This window comes from Mesocricetus auratus, unplaced genomic scaffold (genome assembly GCF_017639785.1).
Source record: "Mesocricetus auratus isolate SY011 unplaced genomic scaffold, BCM_Maur_2.0 Super-Scaffold_100015, whole genome shotgun sequence".
NCBI lineage: Eukaryota > Metazoa > Chordata > Mammalia > Rodentia > Cricetidae > Mesocricetus > Mesocricetus auratus.
Window position 1 is genome coordinate 16,018,403 of NW_024429198.1, and position 26,038 is coordinate 16,044,440.

At 34.2% G+C, this 26,038-nt stretch overlaps 1 protein-coding gene across 3 annotated transcripts in view; it reads left to right on the forward strand.

Moving 5' to 3' along the window:
- Cdh12 (cadherin 12) overlaps nt 1-26,038 on the forward strand; it is a 937,606-nt gene that overhangs the window by 862,176 nt on the left and 49,392 nt on the right. For all 3 annotated transcript variants that reach the window (XM_040757653.1, XM_040757654.1, XM_040757655.1), the window contains one exon: nt 12,606-12,793. In XM_040757653.1, coding sequence (XP_040613587.1) covers nt 12,606-12,793 — 188 coding nt within the window. The remainder of the gene's footprint in view (nt 1-12,605; nt 12,794-26,038) is intronic.

Below are 26,038 nucleotides of genomic sequence, written 5' to 3' on the forward strand. Positions count from 1 at the left end.
TCATTTTCTGATGTATTTTCATGGATTATTTCTCTGTTCCACAGAAATAGAATACTAAGGTTGGATGGTTCCATGCATGGTTTTAGAGCAAGCAGGATTTAATCATTTTGGAAGTACTTGTCTGATCAGTTTGGAATGAACTGAAAAGGAGGATATTTTTCCTCTTATTCAAGTGTGATTTTTTGTGTGTTTACTTAAGAAAATGTGCTATTGGCACTATTTCTTCATTTAGATGTTTTATTTTTCTGAATTTTACAGCATTGTTTCAACTTCTTTTAAAACACAGAGTACATTTTCTTTCTGTAGAGCTTTCAATTCATGATACATAAAAGTCTAATAGTCAAATATTATGAAAGGCAATTAGAAACAATCACACTTTAATTCATGTTAATTAGGTCTATTTAGCCATCCATTACATGTACATATTTGAAAATGCCATGCTAACTATGAGAATAGTGTGCAATTTCTGTGACTCAAATTTGTTAAATTAAATAATTCATTAAAGTCATAAAGTCATGATTTATAATATGGAATGTTTTTCACATTAATCTGTTACTACAAGGAACACAAAATTAAAAGAGAAACATATAATGCCTTTGGTTTTCTACTTTATAGCCATTTTTCTAGTATTTTTCCATCAATGCACGCTGTTAATTATCCTTGTTTCCTTCTTTTCACTCCTTTGTTCCTTCCTTCCTTCTTCTTTCTCTCTCCTTTTCTTCATTTCTTATTTTCTCCTTTCTTTTGTCCCCTCTATTCTTGCATGTGGCAAGCTTTAGTAGCTTGAACAATTCAGTTTTTAAAACTGTTTTAGGTAAAAATTACTAACATGGCATATCCAAGAAAAAAGTAGCAATGCTGACTCAGAAATACAGCTAATATATGATAAAATACTCTCCTTGGTGTTACAGAAAGTCAATGTGCTTTCTTTACAAAAGTATTCCCAATAACAGTTATATTATATATATCACCTAAAACCAGAGATAACTACATGGGGATTCCATCCATCAATAAGCTTCAAAAGTATAATGATTTCCATTGCCTTAATATAAAATACAATGATTAGATAATCAAAATTGTATATTATGAAATAAAACCAAATAGCTTAAGTATATATTATTTTAATTTAAAATCAGAGAAACAGTTTGATTGTCTTGGAATTTTGTCATTCTTAATTCATATATGAGGCATTAGATATACTTTAAATCATGTGAGTCTTGTTTGTTCAGTGTTTTCTGAGAAAAACATTTAGTCTGCAGCCCAGAAAAATTTAAAACTCATGGTTATTATTTCTTAATCTTCCAAGTTACACACATGACCAACTAAAACATGAAACATTCCTATTTTCCCCATCTTCAGTACTTTCTCAAATTTCTTACAATCATTATGTTTCATCAACTTCTAGACGATCATTTTTTAAATTTTATGTATATATGAAATAGTGAGGTCTTTAAATTCAAATTAAGATATTAGGAAATTTGAATGGATAAAAAAACAAAGTATGTTACTATTCAGTAACATAGGAGAAAAAACTTGTAACAAAAGAGAACTGGATGTTACGATACGTTTTAATATATTCAGAGAAAATATGATATGTTCTGATTGTTATTATTTTAAAAGTTTCACTTAAACATATTGATTTCAGTCCCCATAGTATAATATGTATGTATATATGTATGTATATGTGTGTACATGTTTATTTTTGCTTATGCAATTATTTATATAAGCATATACACATACTGCCATGTTGGTTGATGCTGAAGAGATAGGAATTAAAATATCTATCACCACACTTCTCAAACATACAAAAATACACAATAGCAAAAAAGTACAAGCTTCTATAATGTAAAATTTAATTCTAAAATAAGACAGTTCTTGAATTCATCATTTTTACAAGTAAGAAATAGTAAGTACATATCAATGGTACAATCTGGAAAATATTTGTGTAGAATGAGCATTTGAGGGGAAATTCTCTAGCATGTCACAGAGGAAGTTAAAGAATTTAAGAAGAGAGTATATTCCAAGAACAAGGAAGAATATTATTAATATTTTCAATACATGCTATGTATATCATATTTAAGGGCCAGCTTTTTCTATAATTGAGCATATGGGTACAGAAAAATATTTATAGAATTCTTCAATACTGAAATAGTGATGTACATTTATGTATCTATATGTCTGATTTCAAAGGAAGTTGGGCACATCAATGTATTAGAAAAATGACTTGTATGATATGATATATTTTGAAGCAGAATACAATGTTATAGGGTCCCTGTGAAACTTCTGATTCATATAAGCAAATACACTATGAAAGAAATGCTAATTGCAAAGTAAAGGACACTGGGATATTTGGGTCCAAAGTGTATGTTACAAGAAAACTATTTAAGAAATTATTATAGTAAGAAAATAATATTTTTCTACTAATGCAATGCTTTAGAAAAGAGTTGAACAAGAGATGTTGAAAATATCAAATTTTCAAGATATAACAGAGTCTAAGAAGAATTTCTAAGCAACACATACAAACTGTAAATGAGGTCTAAGGCACAGAAAAAATTAATTATATTTTTCCAGAGAATAATGAAGAATTGTGAAGTGATTACAAAGCTAATAAATATAAACACCTTAAATTTCAATGTATAATTCTGTGATAATAGTGTCAATCTTTAATCCCACAAAGCTCTCATACTGGTATTTGCTTACTATAGATTAAAATGCAATAATGAATTGTGCTCTATAATTGACAAAACAAAAAATCAGACAAGGAATCTTGATTATGAGTTTCATTTAGCTAAAATGAACAAAACATGTGATTTCTGTTTTGAACAATATAAAGGGAATGAAATTTTTAATCTGTTCTTTCATGCAATTGTTGTATGATGAGGATAATTTGGGAAATTAATAGAAAAATCATGCAAATTGCAATAAAAGCAATGATAGAAATATGATAATGATATAAATGTACAATGGCACCTACCAGCACATGGGGCACAGCTTTGTAAATTGTGAAATGAAAACATCAGTATCATTTATTGATAGCTTTTCTAATACTTAGTAAGGAACAAACATGCACTCAAATTGTGAGGCCAGCTAAAAACATGAGGTAATATACAAACAATTGCCTATACAGAATTATGAGCAACCTTACATTGCAAAGATTGAACAAGAAAAGATCTAAAAATATCTCTAATCACCAAATTAAAGGTGGGGCTAGTCTCTATTATATGAATTAAAGAAGAAAGCAATTTAATACATGTACTTAAAAAACTAGGAAAATTTAGGGACTGTTTGTAAAAAAATACAGTCAGGGAGAAGAAAATTAGAAGTGAACATTAACATTTGCAATTCAGTAAATAGTTGTTATTCAGTAGTTTGTGGTAAAAAGTAAATAAAATATGCTTTGGGCAGATATAGCTAAATTTTCAAATGTTTTTCTGTTTATCCCCATAATGTCATAGAAAAGGAAAATTATGAGAGACTGCATCTTTCAAAAAATAGTATTCCCAACAAAATTTGTAGTTCTTTCATTTCTTATCAGGTGATTTAATTAAGGTTTCAATTTATTAATAATTCATAAGAAAACTACAGTTATTTTAACATATGCTTGCTATAGTATTGTTATATATTTCTGAGAATTGCCAACCTGCCCTACTTTATTAGCTGTGACAGAGATTACATAGATAAAACAAATAATCGAAATGTTTACATATTTAATGGAGACTTTAGGGGAATATTAAATGTATTCTGTATAATTGATGAACAATGGAAAGTTATTGATGTGTTTGAGATGCTCTGAGCTCTTGCCAAAGTCTCCATCATGTTTAGTATCTATAACAGGAATAACATCTATAAATTATATATATTAAATATACATAATTTGTAGAATCAGAAACATGTCAGCAATCATTAAATGCTAAGTGGTCTATGTTCCACAGATCTTTGGAAATAGTTTGTTTGACATTTCCAATGTCAAAATGTGTTGTAGGCAGATTAATTTTCTGTGATCATATAGATAAGAATTAAATGATTATTTTAATTACCATAAATGTAGCATAAAATACAATGTTGGGTATTTGTAATGCTGGAATATATGTAAGAAGAACAAAGAATGAGAATGAAAAAATAACAACCAATTTTGTTATTTTCTTGCTTGAAGGAAATGGAATCAATTTACAGTTAGAGCCCTATTTCCTTCTAGAATCACCTCAGGTTTTCTAATGCTTTGTGGTGGATAGTTTATTTGAACTGTGTGTTCAAGATTTAAAATGAGTCTCCAAATAAGGAACTTATCAAAACATTTACATTGGAATTTGCATAGTGCAGTGGTGCTAAAATGGAGGATTTTGAGTCATTTGGGTTTGTTGAGTGTTTATTCATCTGTCCAGTGTTTGACTGATTAGCAGGGAGTGGGATTACATGACATGGCTAGAGTGTTTGCAGAATCCTGTAGTAGGTTAAAAAACATGCCACTTCACTGATTCCTTCCTTCCGGTCATAGAACCCGATTTCCTATTTTATAGACTGGTAGTTGTCTCAACCCAATTATCAAAGTCAATTGTGCACCTCTCTTAAATCTATGTTCAAATTCATCACAGACTGAGCTTTCAGAAAGCTGTGGTTGGAATATTTTCACAACATAAATGGATTTACAGTTAAAATTATTGCCTAGATCTACTGCCTTTGCCTCCTCCGATATAGTTGTTAAACATTCACTAGGACCTGAACAACAGTAAATCATTATAGTAGTGTCAATCTCCTAGTTCTAATGTAAGGATAAAATTAACTACAATGAAAATCTTAGGAAAATCCCACTGAAAATGGAAAGGACTACATGATTGATTGCTACAAGAAGATAATCTACCTCAACAGTAGTCAGTATTTTAAAAGTTATCTTCTTTCCTTCATGTTGACACATACAATTTGTCTAAAGTCTTTCACACATTTCCTTCCAAGTTATCTCTGGGGTAAAATAAAAATAAATTATTTACCTAGGAGTGCACAGGAATGACCCATCCTATATTTTCAGTGGTGTGAGTGGTGAATGACAAAGATGTGTTCCCCAAAGAAGAGGAGAATAATAAGCAAAATCAAGACCTCATCAATAACACAGACAAAAAGCAGGAATTGCTTAATCGTTAATAGTGATGTCTAAGATACTCTCTCACAAGTAGTAGATTGAATTTAGTAATTTTAAGGGATGATTTTTCTCTGGAGGAAGAACTACAGGGATTTCAATTGAAATACTATTAGCAATACTCACTGAAATAATCAGCTACCAGGAGAGGAATTATGTAGGATGGAGGCTGTAGAGTGTTTCAGAGCTAAGTCACAGTGTGTCTAGGCCAACATACTGTGTGATTTTTTTTCAGGGAAAATATTTTAAAACATAATGCTTTTAAATATAAATCTCAGAAGACACATGTAGGATAGACCCAGAGTATCAAAAACTTTGAGGAAGAACATTAAAAAGTAAGGGAGTAGAGTAAAGATGAGAGTCTAAACAGAATCAAATATTCTTGGTTATGACTGACAAATAGTTTATGGTTTAGTTGTATGAATCATGCTGATTAAGAGCACACACAGAAAAATTAGACTGAATTTTTTTTACTTATTTCTGTGTTGCCATCATCCCCTATAAATATATAATGACAAATGAAAATAGATAATTCAATGGCAGTATTAGTATTATATGAAAACTTCATGACTAGATGAAATTTCAAAAACTATAATAAGAATACCAATTTTTAAGAAAAACTTTGAGGCATCAGTCAAAGCCTCATATTTTATGCTTATTATAACATCATTTTATACAGTGAAGGATGAAGGGAAAAATTTGCCCAGAGAAATTCTTTGGAGAGAGTGTACCATCATTGTCATCTCATAAAAAGAAGTAGAAAATTGCCTTTCCCTCACTAGGTTTGGTGAGTAGTGCCTTGTGCGTGCCCTGAGATAATGATAATATGCACTTTTTGTTCTACACAATGATTGGGGGTTTCATGTAACAAGGTCTGCCTTATGCTTAGGAAAGTTAAAATGTCCTGGGAAAGGAAAGAGAGGAGAAGGAATGCACTTTATTAGGAAAACTAATTACATGACAACAGGTAAGTCAGATTGTGTTTGCAGAAGGGAAATAAAGCCAGAGTCATGTTAAGATCTGCCAGAGAAATCTTCTTGAAATGAGACCTGGATGTGAGTGGACCACTGAGGGATCTGGATGCTGAGGGCAGTGTACCATCAGCACAGAGGCGATGCTACTGTGTCGAGGGCAGTGGGAAGAGACTCTGTTGGGAATCATCCATGCCAGTAGGAACAATGGGCAGCAGAGAATCAAAGCTGTACAATCAATCTTGTGGCTTTTCTGTCCCATATGAGTGTGTGGAAATACGCCAGGCAAAATTTGATACCAAAGAGCTTAACAGAGAAAAGATTGCCAATTTTCCCCCGTTTAATTTCCCACCTGCTGCTGGGCCTAGTTGGCTTGCAGATGGGGAGGAGTGGTTTTAATTTTAATACAGTTGGTGTACTAATTAATAATGTGTAAAGGATATTCATAATTAATAAAAGTTAACTGGGTATTAGAGATGCTTACATTTAAAATATTGTCAGTTGTGTTATAGATTATATTTTATGACAGCATTGAGTACATCCAAGGTAAAACAAAGCATAGAATACCTGAGAAAATCTGAAAGGAGTGGTAGGACTCTAAGGAAAGTTGTGACTCACTATGTGTCTTATGATATATTAGCATCACTGATATGATAACATTTGAATGGTTGGGAAGCTGATAGCACGGTGTTATGTGTTTCCCTTTGAACTCCATTCAAACTCACCATATCATGGAGGACTAAAATTAATAAGGCAAAATTTGAAATAGAAGTCATAGATAAATGACAATTGGTTATCCTTGCAAATCTGCACACTTTTCAAGCAATATTGGTGGTGCAATTAAAAGTTAACGATGATAGCATATGTGAAATCAAGCTACTTCTCTTATTTTGCTCTGTCAACCACTTCTTTCTCTCTGTAAAGTCATCATTAACTGTGGTTGGCTTTGGCCCAATTACCTTAACAAATGAGCATGGTGAAACATGGAAGTTAGTGGATACTATGATATTGAAATGATAAGCCCTGTCTTTTTGTGGGAATCAAAAGAATATGAAGAGGGCCATGGAGAATTTCATATATGGAGATGCCCTCTGATATCAGGGTTGACAGGGTCTGACAACCAAAACAGTGAGGCAGGAAATTATGTACTTATCAACTTGGCATCTGGTTTATTCTGGAAGGTGTCCCACTAGCTGATCAAACAGGTACAATGCCACAAGGACTCAGCTCCTGTATTTAGGCTACATATCATAAACATTGAACTGAATTTTCCAGTTTCCTTAGAGCATTGTGTCACTTTAGCACCATGGAACGAGACAGCTTAATTATGTATCTTTCCAGGTCATAAATGTCATCAGTGTAGCAATAAAGAAATCTGATAATTCTCCAAAAGTATGCTACATTTGGTGGTATGTTAATTAGAAACTAACTTTTCCATAACTCTTCCTATAGTTTCTTAAATCCCCATGGGTGGTTTCCTATAGCTGGTAGTCAGTCGTTTTTGCATAAAGATGGCTAGATAGTTAGTTATTAAAAAGACAATGGAGGATTATCACTGGCACAATTTCTATATTCAATCACTTAATCACGTGTATTACATAAGTATTTTCTAAATTTCATTCTAAAGTGTAATTTTTACTATGTTTTTGATTACTCAAAATTATATTCTTATCAGGCTGAAATGAATTATTTTAAGCCTTCCAGTATTGCCAGTGTTCTAATCCTTCATTTAATTTTATTTTATTCTTTTCTTCAATTTAGTTATTTTTATGTTGCTGGGGACTGAAGACAAAGCCTTTTCTGTTGTAGTGAAACACTTTCCTTGGTCCCAGACACATAATTCTCCCTCTTAGCATTGGTTGTGATTTATATTGTCCTTGCTTGTTTCAAACTTCTGGGTACAGGCAAGACTAACTTCTAAATACGGTTCAAATTTGAATTCCTATTTTTAAACAAACAAACTGTGTTTCTAATGAATATGTAAGGAATTATTCAATTTTTTTCTCATTTTGCCAAATATTATTATGGTATTTTATAAGACATCTGTGTAGTTCCTCATTACACTTTTTATAAATCAAATATTTGTGCAATGTATAATATTATAATTTTGTTAAGTATGCAAGTATAAAAGAAAAAAACAAATATATATGTATATATGTTTTTTTCATTTATACTTGCTAATTTTTCAGAAGAAAATATTGAATAATGAAAGAAAATATATTTCAGAGATTTGTTTTAGGGTGGCAATAGATTCTGACTTCTCTCCTTCCCTCTCCCTGAAGAATAAGTTGTAATAATACAAATATAATCAAACTATAATTTTTCAGATGGCATAGTCACTAAAAGAATATGAATTAACCTATAGCTAGCAGTTATGTTTATTGCAGTGGAAATAACAGAGAGCATTGTCTGTAAGAAATTGCAGAATCGATCACTGAAATTCCACATAATCTCCTGCATACAATTTTCTCCGTTTCTCAGGAAACGGTGATTTTGTTAGGCACAATATGTTTATATCATAAACGTGTGAGTATATATTTAACTGACTTGGAGAACGATCCCTTGTCCCTGATTTCTTTTCTTAATCTCTGTTGTACAGGGAGCATCATTCAGATGCTTCATATGCATCAAAATGAAGTGACTAGAAATGATGGCAATGTAATTTCACTCTATGTCATGTTGATTTAGCTTTGTCACAGTTGTGTGTTACTGCAGAGTTTTAAATTAATCTGTATGACCTTAGCTTTACTGCTGTTGAGATTCTAGCAATGATAAAATGCCAAGTCATTGGAAATAAATGGAGGAAACCTAAAGAATGTGACATGACAAGTGTGCAGTTTCACTGACTTCCCCTAGGTTCAGTAGACTTTATCACAACATGAAATATTTTTTGCAATGTGCTTGTCTTAATGAGAACAGATGTCTCCTATTGCATAAAAATGAATGCCTGAAATGCAAAGGTCAGTAAACACTATCCTATGCTTTTGTATTTTATGGGCACTGAAAGCTTAGTGCAGGAATATGGAATTCATGAACCACAGTTTTCCTTTGGTTATATCTTAATTCTGAAGTGTGCCTACTGAGGGCAGAATATCAAGTCAATCACTGGTGAAGATTGAGACTATTCCTCTTCATCACAAGTTTTCCAGTGCCACTCGGTAATAATTGAAGTTTGGTCATACCAGTGTTGACAATCTCCAAAAAGAACTGCTCTCACAACATAGCTTATATTGATAAAGTGCTACAAAGAATAGCTGTCTTCACATTTACTGTTATTGGCCTCATAAAATGGTCTTCTATAAAGAGGAAATTCATATATCAGCACATTGCCTTGTAAAGGAGGCCATTTCATCCATAGTCTGAGTTCCCTGATGACCTTTAGATTACTTTTCAGAATTTAAAATGCCCTCACACAAACACACACTGGGAAGTCTCAATTCTGACAATTCAACTTCACTAACTATAATCCCCTACAGATGACTTCAGACTTTGTTATTTCTCTTAATAGTTCCTTTAAAAATTTGACTTTAACTTTTCAAATCAAAAGGCATACTATGAACGTAATGTATAATTTGAAGTTATTCTCCATGATTGAATGGGAAAGTATAAGCAGAAATATTCCATGGCCTTTGTATTATAGACACATATTTTCAAAGTCTCCTCTAACATTGCTCTGCCTTCCATCAGATGCCCCCAACCACTGTACTCTCAGTGTTACTCAATGTCTCCAATGAAATCTATTGCTCCCTGTTGCCCACAGATTGACTGTCAGCCATTTCCTTGGTACATTTAGGTATAAATTTTCTATGTTTGAACAGAGGAGGATTTATAGTGGGCTCTTCAGCACAGACCTCTATTCCTTTGTATTCTCAAGAAATCCTTAAGACCATTCCCAATACCACTGATGTGCCATGTGATTGCAGTACATCTACTCATCCATCACTAAGGAACTTGGTGTATCTTCAGATTCTTCATGTCAATTATAATTACTCAGACCAGCACACAATATAAATACTGCTACTAGAGTTTCTATTTGATATTAAAGCGTGAGAAGAGGAAAAGGAAAACATCTGTGTTGTACACTTTGCTTTGTGTTTTGTCTATGAGTTTATTAAGTGAGACTTAGTGATTCGTAACTTCTTGCCATATTAATGAAATTTTGAATTCATTTGTACTTGTCAATATCTCCTCATTAAAACTTCAGTGTGTGGTAAGAATTAATAAAGAATTTTTTATTATTTTATTTTTAAATCTTGCTTTGTTTGGGATGGAGTTGTAAGGGAAGAACATGGAAGTCATGGGGCAAAACTTAAGTGGGATCCACAAAGAATCAATAAAATGTTAAAGAAAGGAAGGAAGGAAGGTAGAGAATGAAAGAAAGGGAGGAAGGAAGGAAGAAAGAACGAATGAACAAACAAAAGAAAGAATTTTCCCCATGGGGTCTAAAGGCAATAATAAATGACTAACCTAGGTGAGTATTCAACATATTAAAGCAAACTCTTGCCAGATTTCCTTAGTACTGTTGGCTCCTCCAAGCTCCTGCCCCCTACTCTAAACTACTCCAGCCCAGAGAATGGACCTTCCTTCTTTTACCCCAGTTTCTGATCCTACATACACTCAACCGTTTTGACTATGCACCCTAGGTCCATGTCTCATTTCCAGATAGCCCTGCCGACCTATCTCTCACTTCCTTTCTCACCCTCTCCCCTACTCCTTAAACCTTTCCTCTCATGGCCTAGTTCAGTCTGTACTCTTCCAGATGTCTCCAGTTGTTCTTTCCTTCCTACCTACAACAAACCCTTTTCCTTATCCATACCTAGTGGTGGTCATACCCTCATTTTCATTAAGAAAGCGGGTGACTAAAGCTGAATAACTCTCTGTTACACATTTACTCCTACAAAAATCTGCTTGAATTCAAGATCTGCATTTACCTTATCTTTAAGGGACACAATGAAAAACATTGCCATCTGTCAAGTGCCTTTTTTTTGTTTGTTTGTTTGCTTGCTTATTCATTTGCTTTGTTTTTTTTCCTACTTACCTTAATTTCAAACACTCCTCTAAGCTTGTTCAATTTTAGAAGTAATAAATAAAAGTGTATGACATGGAGATGTGTTTTACAGTAGGTAGCTGTTTAATCATTTGAAGTCAAATATATATTCTATTATAGAAATACACACAAATACACATATATTTTTAAAAGCCGAGGGCAGACGATTTCACTGAGAAAATTACCAAGTTGTGAAACTCAGAAAACTTGTAGACTTTCACACATAAGAAGGAGTTAAAAAAGAATTTAACTGAAGTTTCACAATGTTCATTTATATTCCCTAATATATGATTTACTAAATGTCATCACACAAGAAAAATGCTGATTACCTTCCCAGATTAATATTAACTGATGCAACTAAAAATCCAGAAAAATGACAGTTTCATTCATAGAAAAGAGTTGTTCAAAGCCCACTAATGAAACTTAAAATTGAAATGTCAGTAACAAAATGGAGACTTTGATTTTTGTGGGTTTTCTTTTTTCCCCCCTTCCATTCTTATCCTTTCCTTACTGTGACAAAAGAACATAGACTAATATGGGTTTTGAGGTAAGACAAAGAATGTTAGTAAAATAAGTGCTATGCTGTGCTAGTGGCATACTTTTATTTGAATATCCAGACTGTTTAATTTGACAAAATTTACATTTATACTACTATTTTTCAGAGTCTTACAATATATTGTAGGTCTTACAGTATCTTCTGACTCAATATCAGTTTCTCAGTAATATATGTGCTCCACCTGGTGGTAGAAATTTCCATTTTTAATTTTTCATTTTTTCATACAAAAAGTAATTGGACTGTCAAATTTATATCTTTATTTAGCTAATATATAAAATACTAAAATGTTTTCTAGGGTGCCAAGTTAATACATATTAAAATATATTGAAATCATACTATGCTATTCAAATTTAATTTCACCATGAATTAGAATGTGGGGACTGTATATAAATCATTACAGAACATTTTTGCTTGACTTATATTTATTGACTTTATTATTCATTCAAAGATAACCTAAAACCACTAACTAAATACAGATATTTTAATAAGTTTTCCACTAATCTATGTAGTGTTTAGTATTTCTCAATGTTTTACATTCTACATTATTTTACTGGTATTGATTACTCTTAATTGATATTGATTACAACTTTTAAGATCATATTTAATATTTAATCCACTTAGATGTAATTGGTATATGAATATTTTCTCAATGTAATTGTGATTTATCATGCTCCATTACTCATAGTGCTCAGTTAAAACTCTACAGCCGAAACTTTTGAAATAAGTAGTGAATCAGCTACATATAATCATAGTCTTTAAGCTATCAATAAATTGTCTTTGCCTTTGTATTACAAAGTTCTCAGTTCAATTTACTGTTTATATCTATACCTTCAAACAGGTAACTCTGATTATACACTTTACTGATTCCTCTGCTTTTGCAAATTATGTGTCTCTTATTAGGCATCTTCCACCTGAAAGTCCCAGAGTCTTCTCCTATTGGCTCAGCAATCGGAAGAATAAGAGCAGTAGATCCTGATTTTGGAAAAAATGCAGAAATTGAATACAACATTGTTCCTGGAGATGGGGGAAATTTGTTTGACATTGTCACAGATGAGGATACACAAGAAGGAATCATCAAATTGAAAAAGGTACATATATATATATATATATATATAACATTTTGGATTGTTGACAAACTATATAAAAAGAAAAGCACAAAAAATGATAGCTATTTTTTTCTTCAACTAGAATTACTTTACTTATGAAATATAAGCTCCCACAATGTATTTCTAGGTTTACAGGTATATGTCTTCCATTTAATATTAAGACCGCTTAGTTTGGCCAAGTGACAAATTTAAATTTGGCAAAATTTAAATTTCTTCATGATATTAAGATTAAATGTTGAATGAGGTGCAGAGAAAATTGTTTATACTTACATAGTTGAAATAATCAAATTGTAACTACTCAGAAAAAAACATGTATGCAATTCATATTATGCATAAAAGTTGGTGTCATTTTTAAAAGAATACCAGCTTGAGTGGGTGAGATTATGAATAGAAAAGCTATTGAATACTGTAGGCATAGTTTAACATGCTGTTCTAGTCTTCTTGAAGAACAAGACTGTTGAGATAAGCATGAATAGTTAAAATTTGGCTTATGGGGCTTCACTGGTGAAAATGAATTGTGTCTGGCAGTGGACAAGGGGTTATTTATGTGATATTTTGATCAGGAATTTGCCTTCAAACTGCCCATGTCCTAAGAATCTGAATAAAGACAAGATTTGGTGGAAGTAATAAGAAAGTGGTGAGAGAATCTATACACAGTAATGTAAAAAAGGAAGATGTTTGTAAGAAAGAGAACAGGAGTGGAGAAAGAAAGCAGTGGGGAACTACAGAGGGGCAGAAGGGAGAGACAGAATGCATAACAGAGATGGCAAACAACAGAATACGTAGCACAAATAGTGGTGAGGCAGTGTGATGCTTAATTTTATCAACTTGACACAAGAAGAATCATGTGGGAAGGCTTTCTCAATGAGGGGTTCTCTAGTTTAGCTTAATTCTCTGATGTTATATATAGTGGATTTTTATTGTGCTAATTGATATGGGAAAACTGACTAAATATGGACAATGCTATTCCCTATGCAGCAGATTTTAGATTGTATAACTTTATAGAAAGCTGCTTGAGACTAATATATATGTGTGTTATTAATTAATCACTTTCTGCTCTTGACTGTGAATATTTTGTGACCAATAGCTTCATACGTATGCTCTCTTGATTTCCTTCCAAAAATAGACATAACTTGGAGTAGTGGGTCAAGAAAAGTCCTTCTCTATTAAGTTTTGTTTTGGTCAGGTCATTTTTATCTCAACCATGAAACCTGTGGAAAAATAACTAAGTTATGGAAGAATAAGTATGAAAGAAACTGTTATGGAGAAGTAGGATTATTGATATAATGAGCTAAAAGATATAGAAATAAATATAGAGAACAATTAAACAATTGTGTAATAGGAAGATTGTTGAAATATTTAGATATTTGGGATAGAAAAAGTCATTGAATGCAATAAAGAGATTTAAAATTGCTCTTTTCATCAAATCTTGAAAGAGACGAATGCTAAGAGAAATGTAGGCAGTTAAACATGGCTTATGATGTTTCAGTGAGGAAAATGAACTGTCTCTGGATTTGAACAATGGGTGATGTGTGTGATATTTTGACTAGAAATCTTGTTTCATTCTTCCTTAGTAGAAAAATTTAAATGAACATGAATGAAAAGACAAAGGACTTATGTGTTTGATGGTGGAAAGAATTTTGAGCAAGTTTAAAGTTTGGGGAAGTGGAGTGAAGCCAATTTGTGGTTAGAGATATTAGTAACATTAAAGAGAAAAGTAATGTGATTGCTTTGGGTCAGTACCTGAATGCTAAAGAACCTGCAGACTAATGAGTATGAGCTACATCTGCCAAGAAAACTTGAAAACACAATCCACAAGGTACTTGTTTACAAGGCAAACAAACAAGTTTAAAAGGTGTGGGGGTATTAAAGTAATTGGGAACCATAATCTCATAGGGAGTAGCACTGTGAGATATGGCTTTGTTAGAGCAAGTGTGTCAATATGGGGACAGGCTTTGAGGTTTCCTATGTTCAGCTTACCACCCAGTGTCTCAGTTGAATTCCTAATGCCTACAAGATGCAGCACTCTCAGCTCCAACACCATGTATGCCATTAAGCCTCCATGCTCACCATCATGACAATAATGACCTAAAACTCTGAAACTGTAAGTGAGTCATCCCAATTAAATGTTCCCTTTATAAGAATTTCTGTGGTCATGTTGTCTCTTCACAGCAATGAAAATCCTAACTAAGACAAAGGGGTTTATTGGGAGATCAAATGAGGCTAGGCACTCTCTGGCCAAGTTTGAGTCACCAGAGTAAAGCATTATCTTTGGGTTTCTGTAATGGTGATGAAACACCATGACCAAAAACAAGCTGGGGAAGAAATAGATTGGATTATATTTCCATATCACTGTTCATCATTGAAGAAAATCAGGACAGGAAACCAAATTGGCAGTAGCTGATACAGAGGTCATGGATAGGTGCAGCTAACTGGCTTATTCATCTTGGCTTGTCCAGTCTGCTTTCTGATAGAACCTAGGACCACCAGTTGAAGGACCACACCACTCACAATGGGCTGGGCTCTTCCCTATCAGTCACTAATTAAGAAAATGGACTACAACTGCATATTATGGAAGCATTTGTCTTAATTAGGACTTGCTTGCTTCAGATAAATAACTTTTGTCAAGCTGACATAAAACTAACCAGTGAAAGCCCTAAGAAGCCATTGAATGTGGCTGTGAAGGTTAAATCTGATGGAAGCAGCACAATATGAGATGCCAGGATGCAGATGATCCGCCAAGAGGAGCTGTAGATATGGAGCTGAACAAGCTTATGATTGAGACAGAGTCGTGTACGCTTCAGGTGTAAGAGTGGAGGGATGGTACTGCCTAAGTTTTAAAGCCTAGCAAATTACATTATAAGCTCCATTTGGTGGACATTTAGCCCGAAGGTTTGCTATTTTCATTTTCAGATTTTTATTTCACTAAGGAATGATTATTCTTTACTATCACCCATATCTTTCATCTTGAAATATGATATTAATTCTTTGCTATAAGTTAGAAGTTAGAAGTGTCCTATTTTTATTTTATAATAGCTTGTACGAAAGAGTTGTTGGAATTTTATAAAATTTTTATTGAAAATTATTTGCACTCAATATATTCTGATCATTACTTTCCCTCCATGTTCTCCCAGATTCTCCTAACCTCACCACACTTCCAACTCCACATTTTCTTCCTTCCTTTCTTTCTTTCTTTCTTTCTTTCTTTCTTTCTTTCTTTCTTTCTTTCTTCCTTCCTTCCTTCCTTTCTTTCTTTGTTTCTTTCTTTCATAAGAAACAGATAGGCAAATATAAAAGACAAACAAAAAGCAATAACAAAATGAACAAACTAATGGATACAAAGAAAAGGAAAGAGCAAGAAAGGAATAGCACACAGAAAACATACACACTCATGAGTATGTGTGTACACATACAGAAACACTCAACACACCCAGAGAGAGAAAAATACTCCACACACACAGAAACATCAACCATCCCACTCACCGAAGAATATATGCCACCTCCAAAACACACATGAATTCATAAAAAACACAAATACATACATATATGTACTATATAATACAAGATAAATAGTAGGGAAGGTTTAAAAATATGCACACACAAAGGAATATGAGTCAAAAGAACTTCAAAAATAAAATACTATTGAGATAAAAATACTATTGAAATCATTTTCTGTTGGCCAACAACTGCTGGCCAAGGAGCCTGCAAGTGTGGTTTGTATATCTAGTGATGCTCCATTGGAGAAACTAATTTTACTTTGCAAGAATGTTACTTGGAATGGGTACAACATATAATTTCCCCGTCTCAGAAGTGGGACCCTGTCTGGTTTGGACCTGAGCAGAACATGTGCTTCCTGTCACAATCCCTGTGAGGTCACGTGTGTGTCAGTCCTCATCTCTCTGGAAGACACAATTTCCTTGGTATCGCCCACCCCATTCCACATAGTTCCTTAAGCCCTGACCAGAGAGATTTGATGAATACCTCCTGTTTAGAACCATGCATTGCAAGATCTCTCACTTTCTGTACATTGACTGGTTGTGGGTCCCTGCATTAGATCCTAGCTACTTCAGGAAAAGGAATCTCTGATGATGGCTGCAGCTCTGAGATACTTGTCATTCGGTATAGCACAGTATTTCTAGGCGTCATTTCATTACTATTTTTAGGACCATATGCTACCTACTTCCATCTTTTTTCCGTAATCGAATGTTATTCATTGTGTTGGTAGTAAAATCATTATCTAAAAAGCCAATTCCTTGCAATAAACTTTACTATATAATTCAGTAGACATTTGTGGAGTAGGTACTGAATCATTGACTTGGAAGATCAAGCTGATAGATATATTCTTTGTACTAAAACAGCCTCTGATAGTTTGGGGAAAGGGGGAGACTTGATAATGATAAAAGATGGAAGGGCATACATTGCTGTAAAGTGTCAATAAGAATGTACAAAGCAGAGTGTTTCATAGAATTGGTCAAGAAATACTTCCAACTAAAGGAAGCAATATTAACACTGTGTTACCTGGATAATGTGTATTAAAGAAAACCTGAGCAGTAATCTCTCCAAAAATCCCGGAGGATTTAAAATACTGGCAAAGACCAAGAGAGAGTAGCCTCAGGACACTGGGGACAGGATGCTGGGAGGAGATAAGACCCAAGAGGAGGATGAAAGCCACACACAGGGTAATACTCTGAATTTGGTCATGATGGATGGGCTACTGTGAGTTTAGACTAAATTGCTGCCATAGGTCCAGAGCTCAGACACTCGGGTTGCTTTGATGATAATTGTGAGTGAGCAGAAATTATAGAAATACTCTAGTGAAGATATCACAGACATAATTCACAGAGCTGTTTTGTAGTTGGAATAGGACACTCACAGGCATTAGAGTGAGAACTGAAGATGATCTTATATTTTATTTTATTTTTGTTTTCTTTTTTATTATTTTAATTTTAAATAGCTTGTTTTACATGTCAATCCCAGTTCCCTCTCTCTCCCCTCCTCACTCACCCTCCCACCCTATAGTCAATTCCTTCCACATAGGGGATATCTAGAGTCTGTCATTGCACTCAGGGTAGGGTCCAGTCACTCCCTTAAGAGTCCAGGCTGAGAGAGCATCACTCTTTGTGTTATGGAAACACGATGTCTGTTTGTATGTCAGGGAAAAACACTGATCCACTGCTCAGGACCCCATAGGTTGCCCAGGCCTCCTCACTTACTCTCACATTCAGGGGGTCTGGATCAGTCCCATGCTAGCCTCCCAGCTGTCGGTCTGGGGTCCAAGAGCTCTCCCCTGTTTGGATCAGCTGCCTCTGATGTTTTTGCCAGCCCATTCTTTGCCAATTTGCTCATTGTTCCTCTCTCTCTGTCGCTGGGTTCCTTGGGTTCAGTTCAGTGTTTAACTGTGGGTGTTTGCCTGTGCTTCCATCAGTCACTGGATGAAGGCTCCAGGATAGTTATAGACATCAAGTTTATTATCAGGAGTTGGCATTCGGAATGGTCTCTACACTATTGCTTAGCTTGCCAATTGGTGTCAGTCATCCCTTTAGACAACTAGAGGTCACAATGGTGCCTGATCTGTCTTCTAACCTATGATTCCCTCTTCCCCCTATCCTACCCCCCTCAGTCAACCTTCCTGTTCCCCCATGACCTACTCTCTCTTCCTCTTCTCCCCCTCTCTATTTCCCAGCTCCCCCCCTCCCCTCACAGTGTTCCCCGTTTGTTCAGAGGATCTTGCCTCATTTCTCTTCTCTTGGGTACCATCCATATCTTTTATGTTCTTTCCTCTTTCCCAGACTCTCTGTCATTGGAAGTGCAGACTGGCACTCTTCTGATCCATGTCTAAAATCCATATATGAGTGAGTACATACCATGTTTGTCTTTTTGTGACTGGTTTACCTCACTCAGGATGGTTTCTTCCAGTGCTATCCATTTACCTGAGAATTTCAAGATTCCATTGTTTTTTTTCTGCTGAGTAATACTCCATTGTGTTAATGTACCACATTTTCTCTATCCACTGTTCAGTTGTGGGGCATCTAGGTTGCTTCCAGGTTCTGGCTATTACAAATAATGCTGCTATGAACATAGTGAAGCAGATGCCCTTGTTGTATAAATTTGCCTCCTTTGGATATATGCCTAAGAGTGGAATTGCTGGGTCTTGCAGTAGATTGATTCCCATTTTCCTGAGGAATCTCCATACTGCTTTCCAAAGTGACTGTACGAGTTGGCACTCCCACCAGCAGTGGAGGAGTGTTCCCCTCTCTCCACATCCTCTCCAGCATAAATTGTCTTCGGTGGTTTTGATTTTAGCCATAAAAGGACACTTTAAAGGTACTCAGATTATCTGGTAAATATATCAAATATTTGAGTAAATATGAAGATTCACCTAAAATTAAAAAGTGAAACAGACTTTGCAAGAAAGCTTAAAATTATATATCATCTGTCATTGATTAAGTTGCAATGTGTGGGAATAGATTTCCAATTATGCACACTCATAGATACATTTCTTAATTAAAACTGTTGCTATGGGTTCTTAAAAAGATAATAATGAACCAAAACAATACAGAGAAACCCTGTCTCGTAAAACCAAAAAAAAAGTTAATAATAAAAATATACAGGGGGAAACATGAAAATTTCAAAGATAACTTTATCAACATTCATTCTTTTTTGTTAGTTTGTTTGTTAGTTTGGTTGGTTTTATGAGACATGGTTTCTTTGTAATGTTTTGGAGGCTGTCAGTCCAGCCCAGCCTCGAACTCACAGAGACCCTCCTGCCTCTGCCTCCTGAGTGCTGGGATTAAAGGCGTGTGCCACCACTGCCCGGCCCTTTTTTGTTTGTTTTAATGTTAAGAAACTTACCCATGATCAAAGGTAAAGGGGGATTCTAATATAAATCTCTTGGCTGTAGGGACAACATTTTATTTTTTTATTAGTTAATTTATTTATTTATTCTTCCCTCATATATTACATTCTGATCATGTTTTACCCTCTCTCCTCTCATCCCAGTCCCTTCCCTCATCATGTTTCCTCCTTTCTCCCCCAGATCCACTGCTCCTTAATTTCTCTACAGAATATGGCAATACTCCAAGGAATATCAACCAAGCACGGCGTAGCAGGTTTTATTAAGACTAAGCATATCTTCTCATATTAAAGATTGATGAGTCAACCCGGGAGAAAAGGGTCCCAGCAGCAGGCAAAAGAGTCAAAGATAGGCTCCATTCCCTCTGTTAGGAGTTCCTCAAGAACACCAAGCTACACAACCATGATGTATGCAGAGGACATAGGTCAAACCCACACAGATTCCCTGATTGTTGCCTCAGTCTCTGTGAGTTCCTGTTAGCCTTGCTTAGTTGTTTCTGTGGGTTGTGTTCTTGTGGTATCCTCAACCCTTCTGAATTTACAATCCTTCCTCCCCATTTCAGTGGGGTTCCCTGAGCAACACCAAATGTTTTGCTGTGGGTCTTTGCATCTGTCCCCATTAGTTTAGTTGTTGGAAGAAGCCTCTCTGATAGATTAGGCTAGTCTATGGTCTGAGTATTGCTGAATACTATTAGGAAATTTTTCATTGACTTTTCTCCTTCCTTTCTTCCTTCCTTCCTTCCTTTCTTCCTTCCTTTCTTTTCTTCCTTCCTTTTTTCTTTCTTTCTTCCTGTCTTTTCTCTTGTTTTTATTTTTATTTTTTTTGTTTTTTGTTTTGCCAGTATTGTTTGGTTGTATCATGGGTCTCTGGGCTCTCCTGTCTCTGGTTCCTGGCTCTCCAGGGAGTGTCAGGAGGAGTGGGCTCACCCACCCTGTGTGGCATGGGTCTCAAGCTGGACCAGTCATGGGTTGGCTCCATCTTGTGGGCAGAACAAATTGTAGGTTAAACATTTTGCTGTTAGGCTGATATCCCAGTTCCACCACTGGAAGCCTTGCTTCATTATAGAGATGGCCTTTTAAGGCTCCATATCTGTCATTACTAGGAGTCTTTGATAAGGACACCCTTGTTAATTCCAGGGAATTCCATTGTACTAGGTTTTCAGATTGTCCCATAATTGCCCCCACCCTATCACCAGTCATGTCTTTTAGTATTCTCCCTCCACCTCTCTGATGGCTCTGCTGATTCCCTCTTCTCCCTATCCCTACCCTCACTCCCAGTACACCCACAAATTCAATTCTACAACCCCTTCCAAGGCACATCCATGTGTTTCCCCTAGAGACCTTCTTCTTACTTAGCCTTCTGGGAATGTGAATTGTAGCATAATTATTCTTTACTTAATGGCTAATATCTACTTCTAAGTGTATATAATTATGTTTGTCTTTCTGGGTCTGGGTTACCTCAGTCAGTATAATTTTTTTAAATAGTTCCATCCATTTGCCTGCAGATTTCATTATGTCTTGCCTTTTTTATTCATTGTCTTTCAACCAAAGTATAGATAAAGAAAATGTGATACTTTTACAATGGAGTATTACTTAGTTGTTTAAATAAAAAACCAGAAACAAACAAACAATTAATAACTCAACAACAACAAAACCATCCATTCTTTGAAGATACTATCTCTTTGGGCAAATGAAGTCTTTAGAATTTTCAAACATTTAATCAATATGTTAATAGGAGGCAACTTTGAATTCATTATTAGAGTGGGAGAATGAAAATATTGAGAAAAAAAGTCTATACAGACTTCAGGTTACATTAAATCCTAAAAGTGGATAGAATGTGTCCCCTTTGCAATCTCAGCATGGAAACCCAATGTAAGAGTTTCAGTGAAAAGTGAAATTCATAGAAGAGTCACAGTTTACATACACTAAATCCATTTAGACGGTCAGAACTCTAGTGAGAAATTAATATGTAGTGCTTTTAAAAGAACTACTTCAAATTCAGACTGAAAGATTTTAAGATGCAATTAAGAAATAAATCATGAGGCTCCGTAATTTTTACACTTACTTTCTTTTTTTTAACTACTCCCGCATTTAATCTTATTTTCATTATTCCTTTATTTTCTATCTTACCCTATTTCCTGTTTACTACTTCCATTTCCTTCTTCTCCTCCCAGGAGCAGGGATGTAAGTAGATGAATATGATTTTCAGGTTTATATGAGCTGAGGAGAATGAAGACAGGCATTTTTATTTATTTTATTTTTAAACTCAACTTCGATTTATTTTATGAGGCCTCAGATAGAATGTCATTTTTCTGTCACTTTAAATTCAGAGTAACATCATGAAACTTTACAAATCTCTCCAAGGCACAAGATATTGATAAAAAGTAAAACAAAATAAGGACACTGACTCGCCTCATCTCATATTGTGGTGAACTGAAAATAAAATACAAAAACTCTCTCATATATTGTTGAGGAATAAAGCAATAGGAATGATAACAAAACAAGAATAAAAATGTCATAAGAACTAAGTCTTGTGTAAAAATTGAGAGATGCACTACATATACAATAAAACAGATGATAGTTTAAAGCTTCATGAATTAAATTTTACACATTACTAATAAATATATGAAAATAAGGTGTGTATTTATTTAATATCAATACAAATAGAAACTTAACTGTGCTAAATCTTTTCAAGACAGAAACTACAAATTTATTCATGGAAATACTTTGGTGATTTTCTCATGTTTGTCATTATAATAGTAGATTGAGCATTTAGAGTACAAAAAGTCTGTTTTAATATCATATATAATTTCATCAATAATTCTGTGCTATTTCAAGAAAATAGCTTCTACAGACAAGCAAGCATTTGTTAAGTGGATAATTAAAAAATATTCATTAGTATAAAACAAGTGGCTCTACAAAATAGAAAAAATCTTATGTAAACTGGCTGATTATTTTATTGAAATTATTATATAAAATATAGAAGGCATGAAATGCAAAGCAGAATGATTTCCAATAAAGGAGATCAAATTTATGACTTGCTGTTTATAGGAACAATAGGCAGGTGTTAATAGGTTTTTTGGGGTCCTTTTTATTATCTATTTGCTCATTAATCTGTAACTCCAAATTCATCTTCTATTTAGCAATATTGAAGACTTAGATTCCATGTCACGTAGGTTGGTACTATAGTACCACCATGTGGTCGACTTGGGGAAAAACTCAGAACTATGACAAAATAAGTGTATACATCTGCCATTTCTCTAATAACTTTTTTGTTTGTTTGTTTGTTTGAATCTACTCTTGTATGTATAATTTTAAAGAAACAGTTGTCCATATTCTTTGTGTCTTTATTTTTAAAGTAATTTATTTTACTTTAAAGAAACACCTTAATTGGCATGAGGTGGATGGGTATGTGGTTAAGATTGCTGTGGGCTCCTCTGAAGGACTCAGTGCCCACATGGAGATTCACAACTGTCAATAACTTCAATACCAGGAGATCCAAAGCACAACTGTAGCCTCCACAAGCACAGTATGCATGTGGCAATCAGCCATGTATATAGGCAAAGCACATTCCATGTGTGTGTGTGGTGGGGTCTGTCTGTGTATATATGTGTATGCCTTAATTCAATTTTCTAGACTCCTAGACATATTTAACTGAATTATCCAAAAACATGAAACACTTAAAGTAGACAGATGTGTTCTCTCAGACTTTTTTAAAATTCAGTTTTGATTCAAAATTCAAAAGATAAATTCCATGTCTTCTCTCTATAGAGCTTTTTATGTTTGGAGTTGGGGATATGACTTTATGACAATTACATAAATGGTGTTTCACTTGAGCACGAGGACCTCAGTTCATATCCATATATGGCTTGAAAAGGAGACTATAATGTTAAGGTTAAGGAGATGGTTACAGGATGATCCCTTGTGTTCAATGACCGGTAAAATCTAGTTACATTGGTGAGTTCCAGTTTTAGGGATAGAACCTGCCTCAAAAAATAAAGGAAAATATCTGTCATGAACTTCTGTCCTTCATATTCATGTATAAATACATGCATATGCATCTTCACACAGATATATACGCATCTATGAAGCTGCACGTGCAATACAGTTGTAAACACAAACAAAATAAATAATCCTACCCATATTTTCTCTTTCACACTACATAAACTATGAATCTAGAAAATCTCTTAGGCTGCCATTAATACCCTTGACCTTCCTTTGCCAGAAAAACATTAACCTTGCCCATTGTTTCTTCTGAGTCAGAGTTAGAAATCCACTATCCAGCCTCTGTTTCAGCTAAGCCTGCTTTGTTCCTCATTTCTACCTTTGCATTGGCTTTTCTCCCAGACTTCACACTTATTTTTCTTTTCTAACCTTTACTTCAAAAGTAAGTGTGTGATGCTCCATCTGAGCATCCTATGTGAGTCTTTTAAGGCATTCAACCCCAGTGTGGTGCAGAGAAGGCTGCATAGCCTTCATTGCCTTTTTTTTTCACCACATTTGTAGTTTTTCTCCATAAACAAAAAATTAGTCCCTGAAGTACATAGAAGTTTTTACATTTCCATTGGTTTAAGGAGTACTTTATGTTTAGTGTTTCCAGTTTCAGTGTACTGATTTTTATTTTTAATTGCAGGAACAAAATGTTAGCAATATTTGGTAAAGATTAAAAAGTGAAGTTGACTACCTAAATGGAAAATGTGGTTCAAATATGAAAGCTGCCTTTCAGACATGCAGCTTGCAGTAAATCATAAGTTTAAAAGGCATAGATGTTCTATTATGTGTGGAAGGTCTGTGAGGGAATGATTTATAATATATATAAATGATACATATATGTTTACTCAAAATACACAGTATTTGATTAAATCCTTTGTGATTTTTTAGGGAAATTTTCACTGAAATCTGTTCACTGAAATACTGGAGGCTCTCACAAGTCTGTGTTTGACGGGTTTTGCATTGTGTCCACTACTGCATGTATTTTAATATTATTAAATTACTTAGTTGCAGTATTTGAAATAGTGCCTTTTAATTTAAGTTAATTTGTTATAATTGTCATTATGTGGCAGTATTTTAATAAATGTGGAAACTAGTAAAATGTTTTCATAGAAAAAAGAATGAATATCTAATGAGTAGTTTTGATTTAAGATTTTTGGGAAAAGTTGCATGGAATTTGTATCTCTTAAACTACTTATAGTATTTAGAAAATATTTTGCCTGAAATTTTTGTTTTTATTGTACATACGTGCCTATATGTATGTATATTGTTTCTGAAATCTTTTGTTGTACATATGTGCATGTATATTATGCTGAAATACCTGTAAAGTTTGTTAAAAGGAGGAATTATAATTCAAATGTCCAAGTTTGAGTCTATTTTTTCCTTACAGGGTCATTCTCACCTGATACAGTGACATCTTTGTTTTGTCAAGTGGTTGATCATATTTTATTGAAACACTAGTTTGCATCCTTCCCCACTGATTAGGTAATATGCACAGTCTCTTACTCCTCTTTCCAGACAAAATGTGAGATTACTAATCATGAAACTAAGTCTTTGGAACTGTGATTCTTTTAAAAACCAACCTCTTTCTGAAAGCCTTATCTTTATTGTCCAGGCAGAGTAGTAAGCTTACTCTACAAAATTATGTTTCTGGTGTCTTTCTGTTCTTCCTTAGACTGTTATAAATCTGTTTCCAACACTTTGTCCACAAATGATCTGTTACATTTCAGATAATGACACCTTTCGCGTGTTGCTTGAAATTTGGGCCACTCTAACGACTGTAGAGGCTTGTTTGACTCTGCAAAGCAGAATCATTTTAAAACAGGGGGTATTTTAGTGAGAGTGATTGCTTTATTGTGTTGATGAAAATGATGCATGCTCATCATAAAATCTGATGAAAGAGGAAAAAGGATGTCAGGATGGGAAAACACCAGTTTTTGCTGTTCAGAATATGTGTGATTGTGTCCCTTATTCAGTACCACTCAATCAGAATTATGATAAGCATTTATGCCATGCTTACTAAGTTACCAGAATTTATTTGTCTGTGGTTTACTTGTTGAGATTTATTGTGGAGTCAGCTTTTGTCTGTAATCATAGTTGATTTCTATACCTTTGTCAGTGGTATATATAAATCCCCGTGTCTTCATAAGTAACTTCTTACAAGATGCTATCATCTTTGCTTTCTTTGAAAACCTCACCTAATTAGAGCATATTTTCAATCATATGTCAAATGATTAAGGACCTTATTTATATTTGTATAGTTTGTTTTTCTTTAAAGCTCAATACCTTGTTGGTTGATATGCTATTAAATTCACACAAATGTTGGGGGTCCTTGGAGACAAAGTAATAATAATGTTGATGATGATGATGATGATGATGATGATG